General features: G+C 41.0%; 1 protein-coding gene across 7 annotated transcripts; it reads right to left on the minus strand.

Moving 5' to 3' along the window:
• Window positions 1-12928: 12928 nt before the first annotated feature.
• Window positions 12929-26392, minus strand: FAM76B (family with sequence similarity 76 member B). 7 transcript variants are annotated; one of them, XM_062639364.1, is made up of 10 exons: window positions 26103-26392; window positions 25922-25986; window positions 25585-25639; window positions 23296-23451; window positions 22197-22393; window positions 20245-20292; window positions 19961-20041; window positions 19163-19295; window positions 16050-16151; window positions 12929-15400 (listed from the first exon to the last, which is right to left on the minus strand). In XM_062639364.1, exons 1-10 carry the CDS (start codon window positions 26199-26201, stop codon window positions 15311-15313), a joined length of 1026 nt encoding a protein of 341 aa, XP_062495348.1. In that variant the 5' UTR covers window positions 26202-26392; the 3' UTR covers window positions 12929-15310. The 7 variants fall into 7 exon arrangements, with proteins under 7 accessions (XP_062495348.1, XP_062495347.1, XP_062495350.1 ...); XM_062639363.1 differs by having other exon boundaries at window positions 19163-19298; window positions 26103-26314; XM_062639366.1 differs by lacking the exon at window positions 20245-20292.
• Window positions 26393-26839: the final 447 nt, after the last annotated feature.

Raw genomic sequence — 26839 nt, forward strand, 5'->3', positions numbered from 1 at the left:
TGGAGAACAGAAGGCTCCAGGGAGACCTTAGAGCTGCTTCCAGTACCTAAAGGAGCTGAAAAGAAATCTGGAGAGGGGCTTTTTATAAGAAGAAGTATTGACAGGACAAGGGGAATGGCTTTAAACTGAAAGAGGGCAGATTTAGATCAGGTATTAGGGAGAAATTCTTCCCTGTGAGGGTGCTGGGGCACTGGCACAGGGTGCCCAGAGAAGCTGTGGCTGCCCCAGCCCTGGCAGTGTTCAAGGCCAGGTTGGACAGGGCTTGGAGCAACCTGGTCTAGTGGAAGGTGTCCCTGCCTGTGGCAGGGGCTTGGAACTCGATCAGTTTTAAAGTCCCTTCCAACCCAAACCATTCTGTGATTGTATGATTCTATAAAGTTGTGAGATGAACTTGTTGGTGCCTCCTTCTTCTTCTGACCTTGTTGACGAGCTTCTAGCAACATACCATTGTAAGACCCAAAAGCACAGCTTATCCCTTGCAATACACAGGTTAAATAATATCAGTGCTGCAGATCAGTTATGCAATGATGACAAGCAAACGAAGGTTATATACCAGCTAATTCAAGAAGATCACAGGGGATTGGCACAAAAGAAGCATATCTGATTTAAACGGAAGTTAGCATTCCCTTGCCATGAGAAGGCACGTGAATGAGATTCCTGAACTACTCTTACATCACCACCAGAGGGTGACAAATTTCAGTAATACCAACATTTACAGAAACACAGGTGATAAGAACAGGAAGGATCTTCTGCATGTGCAAATCTTACCTCTGTACAACAGGCTCCACGGTATGATGTTAGCCATCCCTATAGGGGATAGGACAAGGGGTAATGGGCTAAAACTTAAACAGGGGAAGTTTAGATTGGATATAAGGAAGAAGTTCTTTCCTGTAAGGGTGGTGAGGCACTGGAATGGGTTGCCCAGGGAGGCTGTGAATGCTCCATCCCTGTCAGTGTTCAAGACCAGGTTGGACGAGGGTGATATGATTTAGTGTGAGGTGTCCCTGCCCATGGCAGGGGGCTTGGAACTGGATGATCTTAAGGTCCTTTCCAACCCTAACTATTCTATGATTCTATAGTAACTGTAATCACTTAGGGCTCTAATAAACAAGCAAAGATGGACCAACTATGCCTTTTAAGAAAATCAGACTGGGAAAGAGAACCATGGACTCATTCTCTCAACCATTCAGGTCAACCAGAGCCAAGGTGAGAGGCAGTGGGAAGGTCAGGAGTGAAGCTGCAGGACAGAAGAGTACTGAGGAATCTGTGTGTAGAAAAGACAGTGGGGACCCTTCCATACCCCTAACTCCTATGAAGGTGGTGACACATGCCACATGCACATCCTTTTATTCTCCACAGTAAATAGGAGAGAACCAGAAGGAAAAGGAGAACATGAAAAAAGTGGAAGCATCTCTAGTCTGAACAGGCAAGGAGGACAAAGGGAGCATGAGAGAAAGTAATCTGAACCCCATCCGTAGAAGGGAAACTAAGAGAAGGAGAGGTAAAGTCCAGAGAAGGTTGGCAGAGGAACTGGAAAAGCGATCCAGGTCTCCTAAAACTATTGCAGTATCAAGCTCAAATCTTCCTTTTTTAGATTTAATACAACAGAAAATAAGTATGTGTCCGATATCTGGCATTCAGCAGGTTTTTCAGCTAGGTTTTAAGGTAATGAAAATACCTAAAAGTCCCTCCAATTTCCTACTGTTATCAGCAGCAATTAAGGCTCATCAATACAGTCATCTGATCTAACCTTGAGCCTTGAAAATCCTTTTCTTTTCTCCAAATACATTGCAGGTATTAAATGTCAAAGCTGTAGGCTTTCCTCCTGCTTTGTTGAATGGTTTTCCCCCATTGTAATAAAAGAGAGCAATGCCATATACAGACTGAGATTTGTTTTCCTTCCTATGCTTCTTATACCATGTATCCATCAAGTTCAAGGGCCTGTATTTTACTAAAATAGGTGTATTTGCTGATTTCTTTCACAATATCTTCTGTTCTCTCTGCCTTATCCATGTGCTTTCCTAGTCCCACTATCTGAAAGTAAAAATACATTAGTGTCTGCAGACAAACTGTGGTGCAGTTCATGAATACAAACTTAGTGAAGGGTAACCAGAATCTCCCTCTGGTGTTGTCCTGCATGGCATTCATCCCTCCCTTCATGCCTCTTATTCCCTTAGGATTGCTTTGTCTATTGACAATTTCTCAAAACAGCTCATTATTTTAGCCAGCTGATTTTATTGTTGCTTTATAAAAAGCCTTTATTCTTCATCATCTTAAGAATTATTTCTACAGCCTCAGTGTGGCAACAAGACGTTTTGCTCTTGTTCTCTCTAAAAGGCTCATATTTTAATCAAATCACAGCATAATTACAGTATTTTACATGAATATCAACATAAAAATTGGATCTTAATTACAACATTCTCTATTGAGCCATCTAAGTACTTCTGTGTTCCCCATTACTTTGTGTTTGACCAGCTCACATTACTTAGTGTATTTTCATAGGGCAGAGCTATTCGCCTGGGTAGAGAACTGGAGTAAGGACAGAGAGTTTGGAATATGGATTCGTCAAAAGAATAAACAGATCCAGACTTGCACTACTGAGCTATCCCAACACACCCAGCTATGCATGCTCTGAGGTTCCCTCATGCAGGCACCAGCTCTGACACAGGGGTGCAGTCAGCCTGCCTCAGCAGCCACAGTATTACACAAATGCTTTGTCTCTGAGCACCAGGACCACGTACTCTGCTCAATAAAACCTTCTGTTGCATAAAACAGTTTCTAAAATACTCTGTAGTGAAGTGGTTGTAATTTGACAGGGAGCAATATTTTCTCCATAAAATTTAATTCAACCTGTAGGATGTAGCACACTGCAATGGAAGTGTGACCAGCAGGTCGAAGGAGGTGATCCTGCCCCTCTACTCTGCTCTCCTGGGACCTCACTTGGAGTATTGTGTGCAGTTCTGGTGTCCTCAACATAAAAAGGACATGGAACTGTTGGAACAAGGCCAGAGGAGGGCCACGAGGATGATCAGGGGACTGGAGCAGCTCCTGTATGAAGACAGGCTGAGAAAGTTGGGGCTGTTCAGCCTGGAGAAGAGAAGGCTGCGTGGAGACCTCATAGCAGCCTTCCAGTATCTGAAGGGAGCCTATAGGGATGCTGGGGAGGGACTCTTCATTAGGGACTGTAGTGACAGGACAAGGGGTAAGGGGTTAAAACTTAAACAGGGGAAGTTTAGGTTAGATCTTAGGCAGAAGTTCTTCCTTGTGAGGGTGCTGAGGCGCTGGCACAGGGTGCCCAGAGAAGCTGTGGCTGCCCCATCCATGGCAATGTTCAAGATCAGGCTGGACAGGGCTTAGAGCAACCTGGTCTAGTGGAAGACATCCCTGCCCATAGCAGGGGTGGAACTGAATCAGCTTGAAAGTCCCTTCCAACCCAAACCATTCCATGATTCATCCTCTAAAAGTATGCAGGGTGCTCCTGAGGAAGCCTGCCAACTCTTTTGGGATACTGGCAACAAGCTGGACCTTTCTCACAAAGCCAGGATGGAGCTCAAAGAGGAGCAGCAAGCAGCAATAGACTTCCTCTTTATCATGAAATCCTTTCCTTAATGAAGCACCTAAACTTTTTTGCACTATTTGACATAACTGATTGTGGAAAGTAAAAGAGTTATTAGGGTGTGCTGTCCTGTAATGTTCATTAATTTCTTTTCATATTAGCAGGTTTTCATTTACTTGGCAAAACTGATGACAGCAAAACTTCTACCAAAATGTCACTGGATCACATGAGACAGTAAGTGGTTATAATAATGGCTTGGTTAAACTATCTCCTCTGGCCTCCTGAGAGGTAAACCAGGATTACTGGGCTCTAATGCTGTCAAAAGACACTTTGTAGAATACCATAAGGACATAAAAACAGTGAGTATTACTAGAGGGGAGCATAATTCTGAAGTTCAGCAGAAGGTGTATGTTTGTATGCAGTGACTAAGCATATGCAAGTAGGAGGCAATTACAGATGGCTGGAAATATGCTACTACTGCAAAACACATATGATGTTTTGTATTCCAGAGCAGAAAGCAGAAAAGCTCTAAAGTACCAAGCTCAGCTACTAGCTGATAGAGTGACGCTGAATTTGTGTTATTTAGGACCACAGCCTCACATTCAGGAACTGCAGATCAGCAAGAAAAGGTTGCTCACTTCTGGTTTTGAATTGAAAGAACTTAATATGATCATGAAGAGTTTACAGAGATAAGAGGAAGGTACCAAGTGGAAAACAGTAAGTTACATCCAGTGAAAGTTGCATTAAAAACAAAGCTATGAGTTAACTATGAGACAGCATGCTTGAAGCATATAGGAAATGAAACTCTTAACTGCATTTGCTGGAGTGGTCAGCCTGCCTTCTCTGCTCTGTTTGGGGTTGCCTTATCTATTTCTTGCTATACTACAGTTCTGAGATTGGGTTGGGCTCAACAAATACTGCTGCTGATCGTAAATTCTTAATTTGAGGTGCATTAACTCTCTTTGATGCACTTCACGTGTATTTTTCACTGTTATCTAAGCAGTTGCTTGCACGCTGGGAGATCAGCCCTCCCAGCACTCACCATTTTGCATCTTAACTGAGGAGGTGTCCTGAAGGAGGCTTATCAAGGGATTGATGTAGAAGTGGTGAGTGGGAACTGTCATTAACATGAGGTTTGTTGGAGAGGACAGGGAAAGAAACAGGTCCCAGTTCCTCCCACCTACGGAGAGGAACAGAGACCTTGCATTGGATGACAGGATTTTATTTAGAAAAGAGGTATTTACAAAAAAACAACCCAAAACTTCAAAATCAAACCAGTCTCCTTTCCCTATTCCACCCGTTTAGGTTTCAAACCAAAGAACAATCTTACTGATGTGTACTGACTGGTCAGAGGTGAGCTGAGTGGAAAGAGCCACCCTGATTTTAAGAGAAAACAAGTCTATAAAGGGTAGAATGCATGACTAGGTCCCATGCTACCAGTCCCACCAGCTTTGCATTGAGAGAAAAGACAGGTAATAAGACATTTTATATATGTATACATACATGCTTATTATCTAATTATGGTTTTATATTCTTTATATATATAATGTATGTAAATTGGAGCTACTCATTACTTTCTTATATTTTTTTCTTTCTTTCTTCCCCCTCTAAGGTCTTCTCAGCAGCCTTATTGCAGGGTCGATACGAGGCATGGAGTTCTGCCTTTAAGCCTGGAAATTGCATCAATGAGTGCAATCGCATCTTGAAAGACTGGGAAAATGAAAATAAACAAGGATTTCCTGCAGGAGCACAGCAGGTGATATACATTAGCATACTCCAGCCAGAATTTACATGTGCAGCAAAGCTCGAAGAAGTGAGTCAAACTGAGGCCTCTTTTGGAGAAGTTACTTGGAGAGCATTCAGACTTCCTCTGTTAGGAAATTAAGCTCCATACACAGTGATGCAAAATAGACTCATCCAGAGGAAAATGTGATAATTCACCTTTTTTACTCTCAAATGCTCACTAGAAGAAGCTGGTAACTTGAAGAAAGCCTCGACTGACTGTCCTCCTAATCTGGGCAGTATGAATGGCCTGAGGGATGTGCTAGAGTTGTTTAGTCTGTTTTGGTTAAACTGGTCTTTGAAAACATCTCAACTGGATCTTAAGCTAGCTAACATAATTTGAACAAAGTCTGCTCTCCCCTTCAGGCATCTACCATCTGCATTCCCTCTTCCTTCTCCAATGAGCTTCATATATTTGCTCCCTCAAAGCTTACACCTTCTGACTGTTCATCAGTAAGTGGTTGTTGTTAGGTTGACAGCATACTTTAAACACCCTTTCAAGGGACAAAAGGACCAAGAGAAAAAAATTCTCACCAGGATGAGTGCCCACCAGTTCTAACTCCCTATCCCATGTTTAAGAAAACAGAGCTTTTCCTGAAGAAGTACTTCCAAATTTTCTGGATGTGGCAGTGCGTTAAGACTTTTTACGCTCTCTGCATTACACTCACTAACAAATGCATAGCTGGAAACATGGCAAAGGCACTATAATTTCACAGGTTAGCTCCAAACTTCTTAATTATAGCCTTGAGGATCCAGACTTTATGTTAGGAATCACTGCTGTCCAGAATCCCCATTCATCCTCCCTCTCTTTACGCTCTACCATGTAGCGGCTGTACCATGTACAGGTGGCTTTACCTGGACAGCCTCTGCTGGCCTCCTGGAGAATGACCATAGGTGGGCACGGACTGCACCTCAGCCAGCCCAGTGGGTGGGATGGAGAGCACAATCACTCCATGAAGGGCCAGAACACCTCTTTCCCTAGCTCCAGCATCCAAATCCAGGGATTTTTGCCATCGGTGGAAAGGTAGCACTGACACAAGAGTCAAGAACATGGAATTTTATTTCACATTAAGGAGCTGATGGTCCTTTTTATGTTCATATGCACAATGAATAACATTTTGACCCCTGAAAGAACAAATCTTAATGCAAAGACTAAAAGTCAAGGGTGCTAATTAGCAACAAAGTAATTTAGTTGAACAATAATGCTAGGAGAATCTCTGAAGATGCTGACCCCTGAGGGAAGAGTTACAGTCTTTAAATTCTAAGCCAATAAATGGATTAACTAAGAAAGAACCATCACAGAAATTGTGATAAAATTTAGTAATTTATGGAACTTTTTGCCACAAAATGCAACTGAGATTACAGTGTTAGTGAGCTTTAACAGAAATTAAGCTACAGAAAACCTTCCAGTGGGGTTAAAAAGGAAAACTTATCTGTCAAGAGGTTGGTTTGTATCAACTACCAAACAGAATCTTTCACATTCTATTGAAGCAGCAGAGATATTTTTAGACTAAATAAATGATGTTTTTATAATCTAAACCATCTTGGTTTGCCATTTTGTAAGGCATACTCATTTTTTGCCTCTAGGAGATAAAATGTGCTTATCAGCTCATAGCAATCTTGACAACAGAACCGAGTTTATGAGCGCACTCTGAATCACCATAAAATTTCTATTTACTGCTTTTCAAAATGACCTGCATTACTTCTCTTTTATTTCCACTCTCACCTAGTTTACTCAACTGTAAATGTGCAGTATGACAGCATTATAAATGGATTAAGATGCTATCTGATTTTTGCTCTGATTTCTATTTGCCTCTATTTTAACTTGGGAATAATGCTCTGTGAGTTGTTGCAAAGATACTTCTCAGGGACAAAAAAATGCATCTGCTCCTGTCACAGCAACAAAACACAGGGGAAATTCCATTCCTCATTCACCTGCAGGACTATTCTGACACAAGGAAAGAAGTGAGGAACTGCTGCACACTTTGAGTTTGCTTTTTAAACTGAATAAATAGGCTAAAAATACATCCTATATTGTGTATAAAGACATAATAAACCCCAACAGTTCCAAATCACTGCTTTTCTGACTCAATGACTTGTGATGTTGATGCATAAGGAAAATAAGTTTAAATTAATATGCAAGGCTGGATCCAAAATCTCTTCTAAGAAAACAAAAGTTGTTTAACAGTACAGAGCTTTACTGAAAGAAGGGGTACACGCTGAGTGTGATACACAACTCTACTTCAACTATACATGTTTAGTAAAAGGTAAGACATACCTTTTACATACAAAGGCTATAGATAAAGGGAAAACACCACATAACTATACACATGCTTCATGTCTCACACTCTTCATACCAAACTTATTTAGAATGCTGTTACCATAGACATAGAAAACAATGCAAAAGGCCTTGAAAGATTTGGGCAGCAAGATAAGCACGCTTGGGAACTTCACTATTTTCAAACAGACTTTTTCTGATTGTGCATAGTATAAGAATTAAATCATGCTGGCAACAGAATAACGGGAAAGAAATAGATGGGAAGTCACTGCTCCCTGCTCTGCTTGTTTGAAATTTGATACCCAAAATAGCTGGTAGAAATGCTTCTTCATGCAAAAGCATTTACTTTACAAGCTCAGCAAACTATCTGGAGGATTATGTAACAGTCACCCACATCATTTAAGATGCGTCACTAGCAGAGCACGCTGCCTAACAGGTGAACTGTGCTATTACAGGAACTACTGGGGTTCTTTTTCTATTCCGTTCAAGTGAATTGAACACAGTGAGAGGGAAACTGAAAACTTCAAAACATTGCTTACCTGTTTTTCCATAACAAAAAGCTGTATTTTAATAGGTGAAGAATATATTTGCCCTGTTTAAGTTTCAGGATCACAGGGTAGGTGGGGTTGGAAGAGGCCTCTGCAGGAAGCAGGGCCACCTAGAGCTGGTTACCTAGGGCAATGTCCAGATGGCATTATGAGTATCTCCAAGCCTGGAGGCTCCACCACCTCCTAAGGCAAACTGTCAGTGCTTGGTCACCCTCACATGATGGGTGATGTCCTTCCTGATGTTCTGAGGCAGCCTCATGTGTTTCAGGTTGTGCCCATTACCTCTGATCCTAGAACTGAGCACCACTGAAAAGAGCCTGGATCTGTCATCTTTACACCCTCCCTTCAGCTATTTAAAGGCATTGATGAAATCCCTCCTGAGCCTTCTCTTCTCCAGGCTGAACAGTCTCAGCTCTCTCAGCCTCTCCTCACAGGAGACATGCTCCAGTCCCTTCATCAGCCTTGTGGCACTCTGTTGGATCCTGTCCTGTATGTCCATGTCTTTCTTGTACTGAGCATCTGGCCTGTTGTTGCCTGGATCTTCCTCCTTAAGTTTGCTTGTAGGATATATAAACGCAATACACAAAATTACTATGGAGCGTGCAAGTGAAATAACTTTTCCCTTTCACCACAATCACATCTTTGTGGATCCAAGACTTGTTCAAATGAGCCTGAATTTTTAAATACTGATGAGAACTCTCCCTTTCACTGCACAGTCACAAGAGTTCAACACTTCTGACAGAATCAGACTGGGAATAATCTGTATCAGAAGTGCATCAGGCTCAAAGCATGAGGAAAACAGGAAGTTTTAAACCTTATTGTTCCAAGTAAGAAGTATATTCTTCTCACCTTTGTATTGCTATCCATACTAGGAATCAATCAGTTGCATTTAATGGTTTCAAAGGTTCAGATCCTAAGTCAGCTAACTAATGCTACATACAGATGCATCACATATCTATGGTGACTAAGTAAGACTAATTAATCTGTGGCAGCTCCTTCAAAGGACAAAAATATTCAGACTCCACATTACTTGGGGATTCATGGAGTCCATTTTCAACTCTAACAATGCCTTTTGTGTGACTGCACTGAAGCTGCGTTATTCCTTGGATCAGCCTCCTGACATACAAAATCGGGATTCTTTTTTCTTAAGGTAAAGCAATCAGAGAAAAAAATATAGTTCCAAATATATATAATTTTTAATATTTAATTATATTAAACATGATTAGTATCACTAAGCTTAATTTTCCAAAACAGATTTCAGATTTCCTAAAATACATTCCAAAGGTCAACTCTTTCAGGATTCAGAATATTCTCACTTTAGCACCAGTGTTGCATTTGAACAGGAACAACTATCTACTGTGGATTCTGGATGGGGCGCAGGAAGCACTTACAATGTGTACTGCTGAGAAACCGTGTGGTTTAAGCAGCATCTAGTGGTTAAACTTATGTAGGCAGCCATTCCTATAGTCTTTTACTAAATTTAGCATATAGGAAGTAAGGGAAGAGGTTTGTTCCATTATTTTTATTGGATAGAAGATAAAAGTGTGTTTGTGATAAAGAAAATCTTGACGTTTCATTACCTTTAGTGCAACACAAGAAGAAAAAGCACTATGGAGTACTGATCACACCCTGAAAACTGGAGCAGATTTATTATATTATTATTATTATTATTATTATTATTATTATTATTTCTCCTGAACTAAGTATCTTCAACTGAGGAAGGCAGGAATTAAGTTTCAACTGCATCTTGCAAGGCAATTTGTGTTATTTTACCAAGATAATCTCATGCTTTTCCAGTAAGGGGAAGAATTGAGTGCTCACTCCACTTGTGTGGACGGTATTTTCATAACATGGTTGGAGGCTGTCTTGGGCACAGTGATCATGAAAGAGATTCTGAGTTTTGGAGAAGTAAAAAGAGTGGTCAGCAGAACTGTCACCTTGGAATACTGAAGGGCAGACTTTGGCCTGTTAGAGAACCTGTCTGACAGAGTCCCTTGAGAGGCAGTCCTGAAGGGCAGAGGAGGCAATGAAGGATGGGCATTCTTCAAGAAGGAAATCTAAAGGCAGAGAAGCAGCCTATCCCCACGTGCTGAAAGATGAGCCAGCAGGGAATAAGATGGGCCTGGCTGAACAGAGCTCTGGCTGGAACTCGGGAAACAGAGGAGAGTTTATGACCTTTGGAAAAAGGGGCAGGCAGCTCAGTAGGACTGCAAGGAAGTTGTGAATGCTCCACCCCTGGCAGTGGGCAAGGAGAGTTGGACAGAGCCTTGGGCAGCATGGTCTAGTGTGAGGTGTCCCTGCCCATGGCAGGGGGGTGGAACCGGATGATCTTAAGGTCCTTTAACCCAAACCATTCTATGATTCTCTGGTTCAGTGGTGGACTTGGCAGTGCTGGGTTAATGGTTGGACTTGGTCTTAAAGGTCCTGTCCAACCTAAATGATTCTACAATTCTATGATAAAGGTAACTTGCACTACGGTAACTTTAATGAATGCTGCACTGGAGTCAGGTAAGTGACCAGCAAGAAAATTCTTGTAGGTCCTGAAGGAATGATTGACATTACCGTTCCAGGTGTCATTTGGTGACAGTGTGCAACTGTAGCACTGCAACAGGTTGTATGAGCACTACTAAACTGCTTCAGCGCACTCAGCTAGATTAATGTATTAGACTTTCAGCAGTGATTTAAGTTATTCTAGGAAATATCCCTTAGAGCTCTTCCCCTTTTTATAAGTTTTTTAATGTAAACACACTAATTTAAGCACTATGGTTCTCCTCCTGAAAAGGCAAATGCCTCACTTTACATTCATAGCCAACAAAAGGAATAATCTCTATGTGAAAAAGATGCTTTTCTGTTAGCAAATTGGTTCGATACAGTTTTATAGGTAAGAATTTTTTATAAGTTGAATTCTAATCAATATATTCACAAAGTACTTCCAAGATCAGAACACGGCTGGACAAAAACATTCCAGAATATAGTTCTATCATTTCTGGTGCAGTGGGATCTGGAGCATACAAATGTAAGGGGGAATTAACGCATGTGAATCTGCAAAAAGCAAACCACTATGCAAACAGTTGCCTAAGATTCAAAGTTTCCCAAGAAACATTTATAAATACAATTGACCTTCAAGTTCTCCATAAAACGAAAAGACATGAGTTGATGTATCTGAAGAAGGACAAATTGTGAACGTACTACATCTCTTATTGAAATAAAGCAAACTACATTTATCTGTTGATTCAAAAAAGGAAAACTCTTCAGGTTTTCAGCATCCAGTTCAAAGTAAATTGCTGTAAGTTACCCAAAAAAGGGAGCGGGGTACAACTAGAGTTAAATAGTTGACTTTGGATGCAAATTACCTAATAGCACATTCCTTTGATGCAACCTGCAGTAAGATGTGGTTCAAAACAACTCTGACCTATTTGTTGGTCCAATTTATTTTTGTTTGTCCGCAAGCCTTCCGCAATTAAAACCAGCCACTATAAAAGCAGCCTGCTGCTTTTGCCTGTAAGTCTGCCCTTTGTATGCAAAGATGATGCAGGTTTCTCTTCAGCCTTAACCTTCCTCACAAGCTGGAATGCCTGTTTTCCAGTTGACAGTTAAAAATAAATGGACTTACCCAAGTACGCCAAGACCCAGGAAGCCTCAGCAGAAGGAAAATCTGCGTTCTACAAACAAATCTCTTCTTGCACCTGCCTCTTTTAGCACACGTGTCCGTGGTACTTAAACCCCCTTCAGTCAAAATGCAAACTGCTTTTACCCAAGAGGAGAAATACTGAAGAGGAATTGCCAGGAGCACACAGGTCAGTGAGCACAGTGCCAGCGTACAGTAATGAACGTTCTTCAAGGTAAACACGCCAATCCAAACTTGTTTTCTGTTTGGGTCAAAGCAAGGAAAAACATTCATGTGCTGGTGAGTGACACATCTTCAAGGACAATTTAATGTGTCAGGACAGACAGAAAGTTCAAGTTATATGTTGGAACTTGCACCATTACCCAGCTGTGGCAATCGTATACAGTACTCTTCTTATAGTTTTACCTATTTTTCTAGGCCTAAACAGCACAACTGCCTCTAAGATGGATTTTACATTGTACATCTTTATATTTTGATTTAATCAGTCTGTTTATTCTGTTCCTTTCTCAGGTTTGGACTCCAGGATCATTAAAACAAAAAGTCACCCTCCCTTAAGCAATGCTACATTTTACCTTGAAGGGTTGTCATTTCAGAACACACAGAGGTATGCTGTGACCAACAGCCATCAGCATGTTGGTGCAGGCACCTAACTCTTCCCAACACAAAGTGAATGGACGCAGAAGTTGTCAACAGTACTTTGAATCTCAGAATCACCCAACTTGTGCACACTGGATGTAGAGGAAGAACAACCTTATGGCGAACAAAGACTGAAATTCAGGTACTACTTTTAAACACAAGTGCTGATGTTAAATCAGAATATAAAAAGCCTATGAAGGCTTTATTAAATGTCATTAGAATTCATTAACCTTAAGGGATTTTTCTTCTCTACAAGAAAATATTTCTATGTATTACAACCGTAGAAAACCAACCTATTTTCTTGAGAGAAATTAATCTGAAGCTCTAATTTGTTACAATTTGTAAACAGCCCATGGTGTTTAATCCTCCCAGAAATCTAAATACTAAATGCAAGTAATAAATCCTGACCCTTTTTTGCCCATAGGTGTTCGGTGTGTGACACAGCGTGAAGGATTAACATGAAATATGAATTTCTGAATAATTTTAAAAGGACAGAGTAATGTTTTGACAAGATTTTATTGTGAAACATTGGATTTAGAAAAGGTACAAAATGTCAATGGTCAGATGTGTGCCAGTACAGTATTTCAATAGTCTATACATGTGGACAGCTGAAAAGCTTCACTGCAGAACGTGTATTTAGACACCCTATCTAAAAGGGGGCTGCAATATTCACAGGCTTAAAATACATAAATAACTTGAGCCAAAATGGCCATTATTGGTCAATGCTAATCAACATCTGGAAACAGGCAAAAAAGCACAATACAGTACAACAATCTCCTCGCAGATCCACGTTTAAAGAACATCAGTTTATCATGTCAGTAACCTACAGCTCCAGGACACTATTTTCAGGAGTGGGATGCAGTTGGCAAGTTTACAGCTTTTAAAAATTCATGTTAAAAATGAGATTATGGAAGAAAAGCCCCTAAATTTTTTTCTGACTGGGATTTATAAAGTCAATTGCTTCTAATATAGAACTTCGGTTTGTTCCTTTAAAATACCCTTTGTGCAGCTTGAGCAGATAGCAAGTGATCATAATTCAAACATTTCCATTTGCTAAGCATTTCTGGTTTTCAAAACCAGTTTCACCAAAGATGGGTTGCCATTCAACCAGGAAAAAATTATCAAATACCAATTCTGAATTAAAGTCATAAGTTTGTATATTAAAAAAAAAACAAATGTCATCTGCAAAGAGGATTTCAGCAAGTTTAAAGAAGAGCATTTATAAACATACAAAGTCGATTTTAGGGTATAAAAGTACACGTATACCATATAAAACAAGAGTCTTCTCAAATCATTCAGGAGTCTGTCACTGCTGGTACTTGTCTGAACTACTGAAAAGTGTTCATAGTTCTGTACATGGGTGGACAGTCAAGGAACACTAGATTTTAGTTCTTCAATTAAAAGCTTATTCTACACAATTCAGCTTACTGAAATGTCAGCAGTTACCCTGTTACCAGTCAGTACCCAGAGCTGAACTAAACCTTTAATTACGGATGTCTACTTCACTTAATGCTGATCCGTAAATCGCCTTCCTGAACAGAGACCTTGGGGTATATTAAAGTATGTTTAATAGAAATTTCTGAATATGACTAATGTCCCTTAGGAGCAGAGCTAAACTTAAACTGATGTAATTTAGAATCAAAATCTACCCACAACATTAAAACAACCCACCCTTTGACACCACATTCACTCCCTTAGCTTCAAGGCCATTAGTTTTGGCTACTTTTTTCTCATCATGTATCTTTACTGGGGGGATGAGAATCTTGCAATTCATTACGAAGAATCACCATGAGTTACAACTAAGTACACTGAATCGAACAATGGGAATCAATTAAAATTCTGGGTGTGTATCACTGATTAAGTATGTAACACTGGGAGTACATGGAATTAAAATGAGTGCTGTGCCAAATGGGAAAATAATAACAATTCACTAAACTCCAGTGTGGCAAAAACCAGTCTGATTTTGTTCAGGAAGTGTTTGGCATGAGCAGCACTAACAAAATTCTACACCTCACAGACACAAGCTACAAAGGTTATCTAAAGCCAATACTCACTGTCCATCAATTAGCTAGCTCTTATCACTGCTTCAAGCACTGCACTAGCCACTTTGATCTTTGTTTTGGATTTCTCTGTACACACATTTATATTTACATAAAACATTTATTAAACATGATTTTAAAACTTAAAAACCTTATGTACAAAATACCAACATTCCTATAAATAAACAGTTGGAGAAAGGCACTTGCAAGAAAAATCTACAGTAAATCTTACAAAAACCACACTGCCTCTGTTACTGTACAATAGATAATCTTTCAGTAAATCCCAATCACGAGAATGTAAAACACTAATTACTTGTTATAACTAAGAATATAACCGTTACAGTTGTATTTACACTTACATATATGCCTTTTTCTTTTAGTTTCACTTGAGAGCACCATGATTTCCATCCTAAATCTGTGTTTTGATACAAAGTCAAAGAACAGTTGCCAGAAACCAGTGTTCAGCCTCACCACAGATTCAGAAACTTTTGGCTGACATCGGTGGAGTTTCAAAGTTGCTGCTTTGTAAAAAGTACACCTAGCTTGTTATTGCATGTTGTCCTTTTAGAGAGAGCACAGCTGGGCTCTCTACGCAATCGTTTCATACTATTGCTGGCAAAAAGTTTCCAATATCAAAAAAATAAAAACATTCTTCAAGCCAGTTGAAGGATTTCATCTGAACAGTAACTAAAAAAAGCTGCATATTAATTATAAAAACAGGTAGGAAACATGCCAACTCATCAGGTGTGCAAAAATAGTTCTTTCCACTACACAGGATTTTAAGGGCTTCACAGAATTACTCAAATGTACATTGAGTAGCAAACCCCACGAACGACCGGTTCCTCACGGAGACGTCAGTATACTCCCGCTTTTATCAAACTTTTTACCCTTTGACAATGCTGCGACCTGTTTGAGCAGTTCTCTGTTTTTGGCCTGCAATGCAGATAGAAGAAGTGTTATGAATTACTGAAACAGCTCAGGTTGTTTCATGCACTAATTTCCGATTGCATTTATGAAACAAATACCCAAAATGTGCATGTGAGAATATTCAGTGAAGGTAACAATCACTTCTGAAAGACTTGTATATGCTTTTTGATATGTGTATTTCACCTTCAGCACAAAAGGTAACCTCATTTCCTGTACTGCAAAATTTAGCATCTGAGGTATTGCACTGAACACTTAGTCTGTGATTTATAAGACAACTAATTCAGGCTTTCTTCCCAATAAATTTTGCTTTAACAAGAGACATTTAACTGTCAGTCATGTTAATACTGAGCCTTTCAATTAGATCAATAGCCCACTGAGAACGGATTAAGTATCAGAGAACAGACACAAAAAATAACATAACCTTTGAGACAGCATGTGAGGTAAGCCTCTACCTTAAAGTTAGAAAGCAATTCTTACAGTGAGTTTAATCTGCATGGAGATTGCCTGTTGACTGCAGAACTGCTGTATAATGCATGCGAAGGTAAATGTGGCAATGACCATTTGAGAACTTGGTATTGTTTCAGTGCTGTGGGTGAGTATCCTCAATGCATAATTCCACCTGAGTTTTCTCAAGTACTGACAAGCAATTACTCACCTGCAACTGTTCCACAGTTTCCTTGTGAGCTTTCTCCATGCTGTTCATCTTTGTCCTCAAGTTAGACTCCTGGTACTGGAAGTCTGCCTTCAGTTCTGTCAACTGAGAACACAAATTCTATGAAGATTCCTTGGACTGTTACCATACACAATTACTCTGTGTAATCTTTACAGAAACCTCAGGAGTCTTATGAAGGACAATATTTATTTACTATTGTAGTACTGACAGCTCAGCACTTGAGAAGTAGCTTGAAAAGTATGTCTATTTTATATGAAGAAAACAACTGCACTTCTGTAACTTGTTTTGGTCAGGATTAATGAAGGTTAATCCTCAACAAAAACAAAAGATCAAATACAAAACACATGATTTATAATCTTAGCTGTTCTTTCAGCTGTGAGATACTCATCACAATCTTCAGTTATATGATAAGGTAACAGATGAAAATTCTGCCATACAAAGAAAACAGGAAGGATTCCTTTGTGTCCTCTTACGCTACGATTTGTCCTAAACCAAGGTATACATTACAGAGTTTCACTGCCTCTCAATCCACAACAGTGAATTAAACTGTGTTATTAGAAATGTGTAATTAAAATGACTTCACTTACGATTTAATTCTGAGCCTGTGGTGTAGTACTGCAGTTACTGGGTCTCTCCTGAGACAGGCAGAGATCCAGATGACACACATTAAGGCAGGCATTTCTAAATTGTGATATATGCTTCCGTCCAGGCAGGTGAATGTTTCTTCTGGACACACGTGCAGCTGAGGCAGCTACTAACAGTTTGCTGTGTAAGGACCCAGAAGTTTTAAGAACCACTTCTTTAAAAAGCTTGGTTCCTCAAAGCATCCCAGGTTCATTTTGAACCTCTCTGGTCCATTTGGCTTTATTGATATTGAAGCCTCTTTGCCAGCAAAGAAGCCCACTATAACAAATGAGAGCATACATTCCTAAAATGACTACCAAGACTGCTATTACCAACCTTAGTATGTGTCAAGTCACACGCAGTGAAACAAGGTATTCAAATGAACTGTCAGTCAAATGGTCATAAATAAAGCGCAGGAATCCCAATACAAGGATATATACCTCGCTGTACACAGACTGCTATTCAATGCATGTACTTGCAGCTGTAGCAAATTCCAGTGGATCCAGTACAAAACCACATACCACAAACTAAATATAATAAAAACTAGTAGTAGCATTGTGCCATAGCAAAATATGCAGCTGGACAAGCAACACATTACCTGTGAACATGCAGCAAACTGTGGTCCCTTCCTAATGATCAAGTCTCAGGGCCCCAGGGTAATGACTTGGTGTCTCACTAACGTCTTGTCCCAAAAGGAAAACAAGGCTAGGACTGCAAATAACAAGCACTGCTATGACATGGCTTAGATCTCGACCCATAACAAAGCATGATGAATGAGGATTGTCTGTAAAGCTGGAGTACAGAGCCAATTTTGTTGCCATATGTTACGTATTTCAGAGGTCCCTCTTTCGGAGCACTCCAAACAGTTCAAATGCTGTCCCTATAGAAATCCTGGGACAAGATTTTAGCAGGAACCACCCACAGACGTGGCTCAGGCATTTATTCCTTCTACTATCTCAGAGTCAAAAAATAATCTGCATTCATTTGTTGTAAATTTTTCAGCTATGCAAACATTGTATGATGTGCACAGCTTTTCTCTCCCTGCAGCAGCTGAAGAAAGTGAGTGACACTTTGGAAGCCAGTAATTCATGCCTGAAGGAGTCTCTTAAGTTCAAAGAACTCTGAGGTCGAATAAATAGTTTTAGCAGTGAGGATATTAAAATTATTAGATGCTCTCCCTATGCAAACAGCACAAAACAAGTTACTGCAGTGGTTACACAGAAGTAGGTGACATTTCCTCACCTAACCCTTTTGTTAGCTTTGCCCAGTAGATCAAATGTAAAAAGAGATAAGAGAATTTCCTACTGACTCGTGATCTTCTACTGTCTTTATAAGAGAGAGGGTAGGGCCTTAATGTCTGTCCTCTGAAGAGAATCAATGACAGACTGTTCACCTCTTTCACATTAACTGCTTAAAGGCTTGGAATAGTGAGTACTTCTAATGCCTGGTATATTAGAACACTGATACACATGAAAAAGGGTTCAATGTCCTTTATGCAACACACTGAAGTGAAAGAATAAAGATACTGAACTATGGTTTAAAAGTGGAAGCATTTTCTTTTCAGGATCGATGAGCCCTTTTTAACCACTACTGTTCTGACAGGCCATCATGTATCTATAATCAAAATGTTACTTGAAAATACAGTAAACTACTTAATCTACTCAATCCTGAACAGACATTCTAGAGCCACCGTTACAGAGTATCTTAAAAGCTTCTAGTTAACAAGCTGGCAGAGAAATAAGCTCTAATAAAGGCAAAGCAAAGTAACGTGTCTTGTGGCTATTTCTCTTTTCTTGTTACCCATTAAGCTGTCCGAAGGGTGAATTCTGGTATAAGTTTCACTGCAGCCCTTTGGGCTTGACAACTTTGCTTAACTTGCTGACTGCCAGGCACCTAATCCAAGCTTTTCTTCTAGTCTCTGACCACCCACAAAGACTTGGTAACCTACACTACACATACGCTACCAATCTTTTCAAATCAAACCACTTAATTTTCATACACTGTACATGTAAATTTGGAAACCAACTCATTAGTTATGGCTATGGCTGCTATAATTTAAACAAAAATTATACTAAACTCAGAAGGGCTAATACTCTTAATCCTCCTCATCTTGTGTGCCCATCAGCCTCTGTAGGCATCTGGGATCTTTGCTGCGACTCAGTTTAGAACATGCAAAAACATACAAACCACTGTCTGGCATTTTATCCATTGTGGTACACAATGTAACAGTGAAACAGATGGCTAGCTTCTAAATGGCCGAAGAGAGGCAAGATGAATTCCTTTTGACTTAGAGCTAAAATACATTAATGATATAGAAGTCCCAAACTCGTCCTTTAAATGGTAAGATCTGATGAGTTAAAATAGGAAAACATATCTGCTTTCTGGTTTACCTCACCATTTTGACATTGTTAGGAGTCTACAAAAGAGAACACAAAAAGATAAAGTTCTTCCTAAGCAGGTGCAACTTTTACCTTTTTATCTTTTTCTAAAATAGTCTGATCTCTTTGCTGCAGAAGACGTTTAAGTGACATTACTTCTTCTTTCAGCTGACTTATGAGGACAAAGTTGTCAGTTCCTCCACTGTCTGCTGACTGATTTATAGAGCTACTAAAAATAAAAAGCAATAGTTACTTACAACATCAAGAGAAAAAAAAACACTATTTTTTTAAATTTCAAATTGGATAATTAATAATTCCACAAACATCCTTAAGGACCAATGCAAAAAAAGTATGTACCTGACAGAAATGGATGCAACTGGCAAATTACCTTACTAATGGCACACATTACATACACCTGCAGAAATATAATTAAGTATTAGCTTTGAGGGGGACAAATACCTTTTGACCGAAGCAGTCACTTTTATTACAACTGTTTGGCCAGAGACAGAATAAAGAGATTCAGTCTCATAAATAAAGGTTCAAAACGTCTCTATATACTAGGTCAGCTTAAAGGAGCAGCTCAACCCTGCATCTAGTTGACAAAACACTGATGTCAGGGAATACTGTTCTGTTGATAACTGTTGTCTCATATACAAGCTTTATTTAATTCTGCCCCAACAGCCTGAAAGCAGAAAAACTGCCAGTTCTCTGCTATTAAAGTCATTTACTTGACTGACAGCAGTCAGATGCCACCCAGCAATCTGTCTGTCTGGACAATAGTTTCACCTCCCTCATTCTTCAGACCAAAGTAAAAAAAAAAGGAAGCAACTGGCCACAAATCAGTGCTCTATTCAGTTGAAATGGCTCAGCTTTACAAAAATATAACTTTACCTATCTCCATTTGATGGCTTGGATTCCAGTTTGGGTTTTTTCTTTGGAGTTTCATTCTGAATAGCTGCAGAGGATTTATGGCTGAAATCAAACAAAATGTAAACCTAAAGCCTCATACTATATAACTCTCTAATATCACCATTTGGTACATGTAAAATAACTAACTCATGCTCCTAGCTGGAGTACTAGAGATTAGCCAGAAATGCAAGGCAAAAAAAGAAAAAAGTCCTTTATATTAAAGCCACAAGATAAATTCAAAGGAAATGAATAAGTATCATATTTACCTCTGTTTCCATAGTCCCTGATCTTGTTCTGGACTCAGACTGCTGATTCTGAAACACGTGAAATATACTTGGTAACTGACCAAACATGCCATTATTTCTAAGTTTATGTGAATGGTTATCTGTCCACTGTAAAATCCTCCCATTATGAATTTTCAGCTGGACAGCTGTACTATCAGTCACATTCCTGATCACTGTCACAATGCTATAAAAATACTTCTTGGCTAAATGTTTACCCTGTTGTAAAACACAAGGGGCAGACTTCAAGACTGATGGGTAAACCTTTCTGCTGGTACTCCCCAATTTTTGTGAGCTTTATATTGCTACTCTTGCACTCATCAAGCTGGTGTAAAGCAGCATTCCTGGGATTCTCATACTGCCGTATGAATATTTTCTGAAGTGATGCTTCTGTGGTACCTTAAGAGCAAAGTGAAGTTTTGGATCCCTGAAAATAACTGCTTCTCAGGTTTTTGCTTTCAATAATTTCAAAAGCAACTAACAGACACCATTCTTGAGGAATGGTAGAATATAGAAGATTGCACTCAATTAAATAGTGAATCTGTATTTCTACCTTGTTGTCTCTATTGTCTTAACAATAACCAAAATGGACACGGGAAAAAAGAGTCCTATTTATTGGACCAGAAGGATGGACCCATCACAGCCTACAGAAGAAAGATGCCAAACCAAGGACACTGTGTAGAGAAAGATGTTTACTTTTATAACTTTTGAGTACACAAGCTCTATTCTGTAGTAAAGAGCTAACTTGTTTATTAAATCCTTACTATATCTCTGCCACATGCACTAAATTATAGAATCATAGAATAGTTAGGGTTGGAAAGGACCTTAAGATCATCTAGTTCAAACCCCTCTGCCATGGGCAGGGACACCTCACACTAAATCATGTCACCCAAGGCCTCGTCCAACCTGGTCTTGAACACTGCATTCACAACCTCCCTGGGCAACCCATTCCAATGCCTCACCACCCTAACAGGAAAGAATTTCCTCCTTATATCCAATCTTAACTTCCCCTGTTTAAGTTTTAACCCGTTACCCCTTGTCCTATCACTACAGTAAATTAGATTTAGCTTGTTGTAACTCAATTTGCAGCAGAGACTTGAAAGAACAGGAACGGTACAGTAACTCTCTGCATCACAAGAATAATTTTCTTCCTCAAACTCTTAAAAAAACCAAATCTTACTTTTCTCCTTTAGTGAAATCATGTGCATTTCTCTTCTCCTCAATCCCAGTATCATTACAGCTTATTTTGCTTCTATCTAAGTTACACTTAGTCAGGCAAGCTTCAGTCAAGATGGAAAATTATAAGCACTAGAAAAGTGAAGTTTCGTATTTGTGTGTCTGGGATCAGGGTCATTGCCACTGCACCCATAGCATTTACTATCCAACACAAAATAATCAAGGAGTTCTAAACTGCCATAAGCCCACCCATGAAAATAAGAATCATGATTACTGTTGCACTAGCATAAAAACAAAATCTATTCTGGGATTTATCACTAAATAAACAAATCAGCCTGAAGCAAGTTAGGGTGGGGATTCTGAGCTAAGAAGCTGTTCTGTGCCCACTGCTGATACACACCTTTAACCCATGGTAAAGGCATGTAAAGTAGGAGTTACCACACAGCAGTTACTGCTTAAATTCAAATTCAAGTTTATCCCCAAATAACTTGTTTCTGTAGCCATTTTGTGGGTCACTTTTCTAGACTTGCTATCAATTTTAACATTGAGCAGTTTGATGATCACCAAGAATTTCTGCATTTTGCTGACCTCCCTTCACCCAAACTACATGAGGATTTTAACAGACCATGAAACAGTCTACTGCTTTTGATACCATGTTTTGATACCATGTTTTAACAACCCTTCTTATTGCCTTTGGTTTGATTTCGGTACTAACAAAACACAGGGTTAGCAAGAGCTACTTTAATTTCTGAAATACTTACTTGTGATGACTGCTGCTGTGACGATGATGGTGGTGGTGATGGTGATGGTGTTTTGAATGATGCTGGTCTTTCTCAGTAAGAGATGAGGATGAGGAGTTGGAATGTGAAGATCCCAGGCTCTTCCTCTGTTCTTTTGTCTTCTGTAGCACTCTCTTGTAGGACAGCGTGCAGAGCCAGCACAATAACTTTCCATCAACCTTTTGGGAAATAATTCACAGCAGGTTGTTTGGTTTTATTTTCTAAGTATACTTGCACTAGAAAAATGCAAGAAATATTTGCTTCACTTCATCTGTTTTCTCTGTGAAAAATCCAGACACCTCTTTGGTATGAAACTTTGGCACTACCACATCTCTAACATAAGCACATTGCCTTTGAGTAAAATGAATCTTATTCCATTTCTTTTTGTCATTTAAAGTTACAGGAGAAAGCAGTCTTAGCAAATGCTGGACTTGCTCTGTATCACAGAAATGACAATATGGGCAAATCAGTTTTAATTTAGACACCAGGTACTCTCTCTCAACCCCATCATATTCCAGGCAGAATCAAGATGTCCAGCCAATGTGTTACTTGTAGTAAGTAAACTCTTGTGTGAAAACAGCATTATTCTTGGGTTCAGGCAAGAGGCTTTTGAAGTCATTTCCTCAGCACCTTCTGGAACGCAAAAGAGGCACCCACCAAAGCGATTTGAGAAGAGGGAACACAAAGGGCTGCTCAGAGCAGTCTACCTCTCTGGTGCTGTACTTCACAGCAAGGCAGGCACATCACAAGAGGTAAAATGACAGATTCAAGTGATGGACATACACAAGATCCAACGAATGGGAAAATGAAAAAACAGTACCAAAGGCACTATCAACTGTTCAGCTGCTTGACCTTGCCCAGCTACAACTGCCAGCATATGCTTAACCTTATTTCTAAAGCTGAGTGATTTAATTTAAAGTTAGCTAGCTCAGTAAGCTATGAAACCTAACTCAAATATTGCAAAGCATGGCAACTTTAATATTAGTGAACTTATGATATATTCCAGTTAATCTTTCTCTTCTGCAGGAGGAGTGTTGCCTGTTGTCAGCCTGAGCATTGACAGCCATGGAACAAAGCCTACCTTCCTTCTTCCCTCCTCTTTTCGATCAAAAGCACACTGCTGTTTGCACTGTTCACATGTCTGAGGTGGGCCGTACTTCTTCTCCGAGTTGGTGCAACGCTGACATTTTGTGCCGATAAATGCTGCAATAATATTGCAATACTGACAAGGCTTGGGCTGGAAAGCAGGAAAGTGGAACTGAAATTAATACACATTTACAGTTTTGCAGTGAACACAATGTGTCAAATCACACAATGATGCTTCTGAACTACCACGGCTTCATATATCCTATCTTAAAGAACCTTTTACTACCATTTCTATCTTCAGTACTAAACTTTTCCTCTAAAGTGATACTCCTTCAGTGATCAAAATCAGTCTGAGCTTTCCATGAAAACCCAGGTATGTATCCAATGAAACACACATACAATGGGATTGCTCACCTCTACACCTGCTTCTTTATTTTAATATGATGATATTTTCTCAGTTTCGCTAAGTTACTGTCGTGGAGGGACAGGGAGGAGAATAGAACAAATGTAACTCCCACAGGTTGAGATAAGAACAGTCCAGTAACTAAGGTATAACACAAACCACTGCTGTTACCACCAATAATGATTATGATAAGGGAAATAACAAGGGAAAGAATATAAGCGCTCACCACCTGCCGATACCCAGCCCTTCTGGGTAACTGCACCCAGTTTACATAGCGGGCACGACGTGCTGTGGTATGGAATACCTCTTTGGCTAGTTTGGGTCAGGTGTCCTGTCTCTGCTTCCTCCCAGCTTCCCCTCCACCCTGGCAGAGCACGAGATTCAGAAAGTCCTTGGTCAGACTAAACATTTGAGCAGTAACTAAAAACATCGGTGTTATCAGCGCTGCTCCCAAGCCTAAAGTCAAAAACACAGTGCTGCACCAGTTACTAAGAAGGAGAAAAAATGACTGCTACTGCTGAACCCAGGGCAGTATCTAAAGAAACTACTTAAAAACCTTTAAAAGAAGAGTAACCTTTTTTTCAGACTGAATGTTTCTGATAACATCCCTCTTCCTTGCGCTATGCACAGATTTGATAACCCTACTGCTCCAAGATTGGTCCCATGATCCCGGCAGTTCTGCAGCACACTTAAACAACTTCAGATACCACCAGCTCAGGTTACCAACTTTCATATCATACACTTAGATTAATACACTGCAGGAAAATAAAACTGCAGCCAGTCTTCACAAGTTAGAAATGGTTAATTATGCTCAATGCCGTTCTGGTTTTTGATGAACTGCTAAAACCCACTGCTGGATCAAGTCTTGTGCTGCATTTTGCCACATTTTCGTCTTTTGAATTATGTTCTTTGTTCAGTTTACATTTACATTCACAAAGTGCCTGACAGCATCCCAACAGCTGTTACATTTCCCAAATAAGCTGAATTTCATCTGATGTGGTTCATGTCAAGCCTACAGAAGTTGTGTGCATTTGTTTCACAACAAGATTATCTTGGTGCCTTCTCTGAAGTGGTACCTGCAGGGCGCTCTGATACAATGTGTGTGCTCGTATATTGAAAAATTAGTGGTTTTATAATAACTGCAGCTGAAATTCAACATGAGGAAATGCAGAGTAATGTGAATATAGCTAATACCCATAAAATCCTTTCTACTAAATAGCTTAACGTGATTAATGTGCATTTAAAATGTTCAAGACTTCCATAATATAAAGTATGTGGTATTATTAAGATTTTCATATTGACAACTCATTAAAAATAGAGGCAGCTAACGGCCTTTTTTCATCAAGTGTGCGTTGGTGAGAATAAAGAATAAACTTACACGCACAGAGTAAAGTAGCACTGGTTTTGCTATGTACAGGTACACTGCAGTCATTATTAACTATAAAGCTACACATAATCATAGAATCACAGCATCATGGAATAGTTCAGGTTGGAAAGGACCTTAAGATCATCTAGTTCCAACCCTCCTGCCATGGGCAGGGACACCTCACACTAAACCATGCCATCCAAGGCTCTGTCCAACCTGGCCTTGAACACCGCCAGGGACGGAGCATTCACGACTTCCTTGGGCAACCCATTCCACTGTCTCACCACCCTTACATGAATCACAGAATGGTTAGGATCGGAAAGGACCTTAAGATCACAAGCCATGGAAGCAATCAAGAGCTGCCAGTGATTTTAATCACATTGTTGAAAGGTAATCCTTCTTTTTCGATATTTCCAACACAAAATACAATTAACTGCAAAAACGTTTTATTTAACTTAAATTAAAGAAAACAAAGTGAAGTTAATTCCGCCATTTGGAACCAAGAGCCTACTCACCGTCCCAAACTGCTTCACGTTCTGGGCACACTTCTTGCATATCGTGTTAGTTTTGCTAGAGATAAAATTGCACAATGTTGAAGCCAGCGACAAACACGCTCCTCCAAACTCTTCCCCATGCAGTAACCGCACAGCTCACACACGGGCTGCGGGGAGCAGTGAGACACCAGCGAACACCTCTACGGCCGCGCTGCTCGAGCGGGCGGGCTGTCTCACCGCGGTGCCACCGGTGTGATCTCCGCCGTTACTACCGGTCACACCAGGCGGAACCGCCGCTCCTGCGGGCGCTGCCCGCGGCAGGACCCGAGCCGGGCGCGCACAGGGCCCCTTCCCGTACCTCTCCTGCTGGAACTCGGACCGGCAGTAAGTGCATTTCACGATGGGGTGGGCGATCCGGCACTCCTGCGGATAGAACAGCGCGTTACTGCCCTGCCCCGAGCCCCGCGCCGGGGCCGACACCCTCCTCCCGGCTCCCCCGCTTGCGGGACCCCGGCCCTGCCGCCTGCCCGCCCCAGCACCTTGCAGAGCTGCTGTCCCTGGGAGAGCTCCTCGAACGGGTACCGCTGATTGCACTTGGTGCAGGCATAAAGAGCCGGGGCGGCCGCAGCCGCCGCCATCCGCGGGGCGGACACGGGCGGGCCGAGGGAGGGGACGAGGGAGGTGCCGGGGCGAGGGCCGGGAGCGGCCGCCTGGGCCGCCAGGGAGGCGCCGCCGCCCGCCCCCTCCCGCTGCCGCCGCGCCTGCCGAGCTCCCCGCCGCCGCCCTAGGCCCCGCGCCGAGCCCGCGCCGCGGCCCCCTTGTGTCGGCAGCGGCGTCACCCCGCGCCCCCCGCCCTTCCCTCCGCCCCGGGCTCGGGCTCTGGCGGCAGCCAATCACCGCCTCGCGCCAAACCTGCCTTCAAAACTCACCGCCCAATCACCGCCCCCGCTGATCCCCCTTCTGCCAATCACGACTCGGGCGCCCTAAGCCTGCGCTGGGCGATGATTGGGTAGCCGCGCGGCCGCGGTGCTGATTGAACCGCTCCTGGTGGCTCCTGCTTTCCGATTGGTTGAAACTGGGGGGGAGGGTTCACTTTAACAAAGACCATCCTCTTCCGCCGTCTACTCCCCGCGCGTGCGCTGGGGGAGGGTGGCCGCGCGACTCACAAGAATCCAGCGGACTCTCTCCTTCTATTCCCCGCCTCCCCACCCAAGCGATTGGTTGAGCTGCGCCCACCTCTCTTTCTATTGGTTATCTTACGTGTCACTCAAGCACG

This window comes from Pezoporus occidentalis, unplaced genomic scaffold, assembly GCF_034315485.1.
Source record: "Pezoporus occidentalis ecotype Australia unplaced genomic scaffold, CSIRO_AGI_Poc_V1 ctg6, whole genome shotgun sequence".
Lineage (NCBI taxonomy): Eukaryota > Metazoa > Chordata > Aves > Psittaciformes > Psittacidae > Pezoporus > Pezoporus occidentalis.

Bases quoted from the DNA above. Each gene is read 5' to 3' on its own strand.
- FAM76B (XM_062639363.1), bottom strand. From the start codon at position 26,201: ATGGCGGCGGCTGCGGCCGCCCCGGCTCTTTATGCCTGCACCAAGTGC. The intron at 25,987-26,102 runs GTGCTGGGGCGG...TTCTATCCGCAG, and splicing joins AGGGACAGCAGCTCTGCAAG to GAGTGCCGGATCGCCCACCC. The intron at 16,152-19,162 runs GTAAAAGTTGCA...TTGTGTTCTCAG, and splicing joins TTTTAGAAAAAGATAAAAAG to TTGACAGAACTGAAGGCAGA.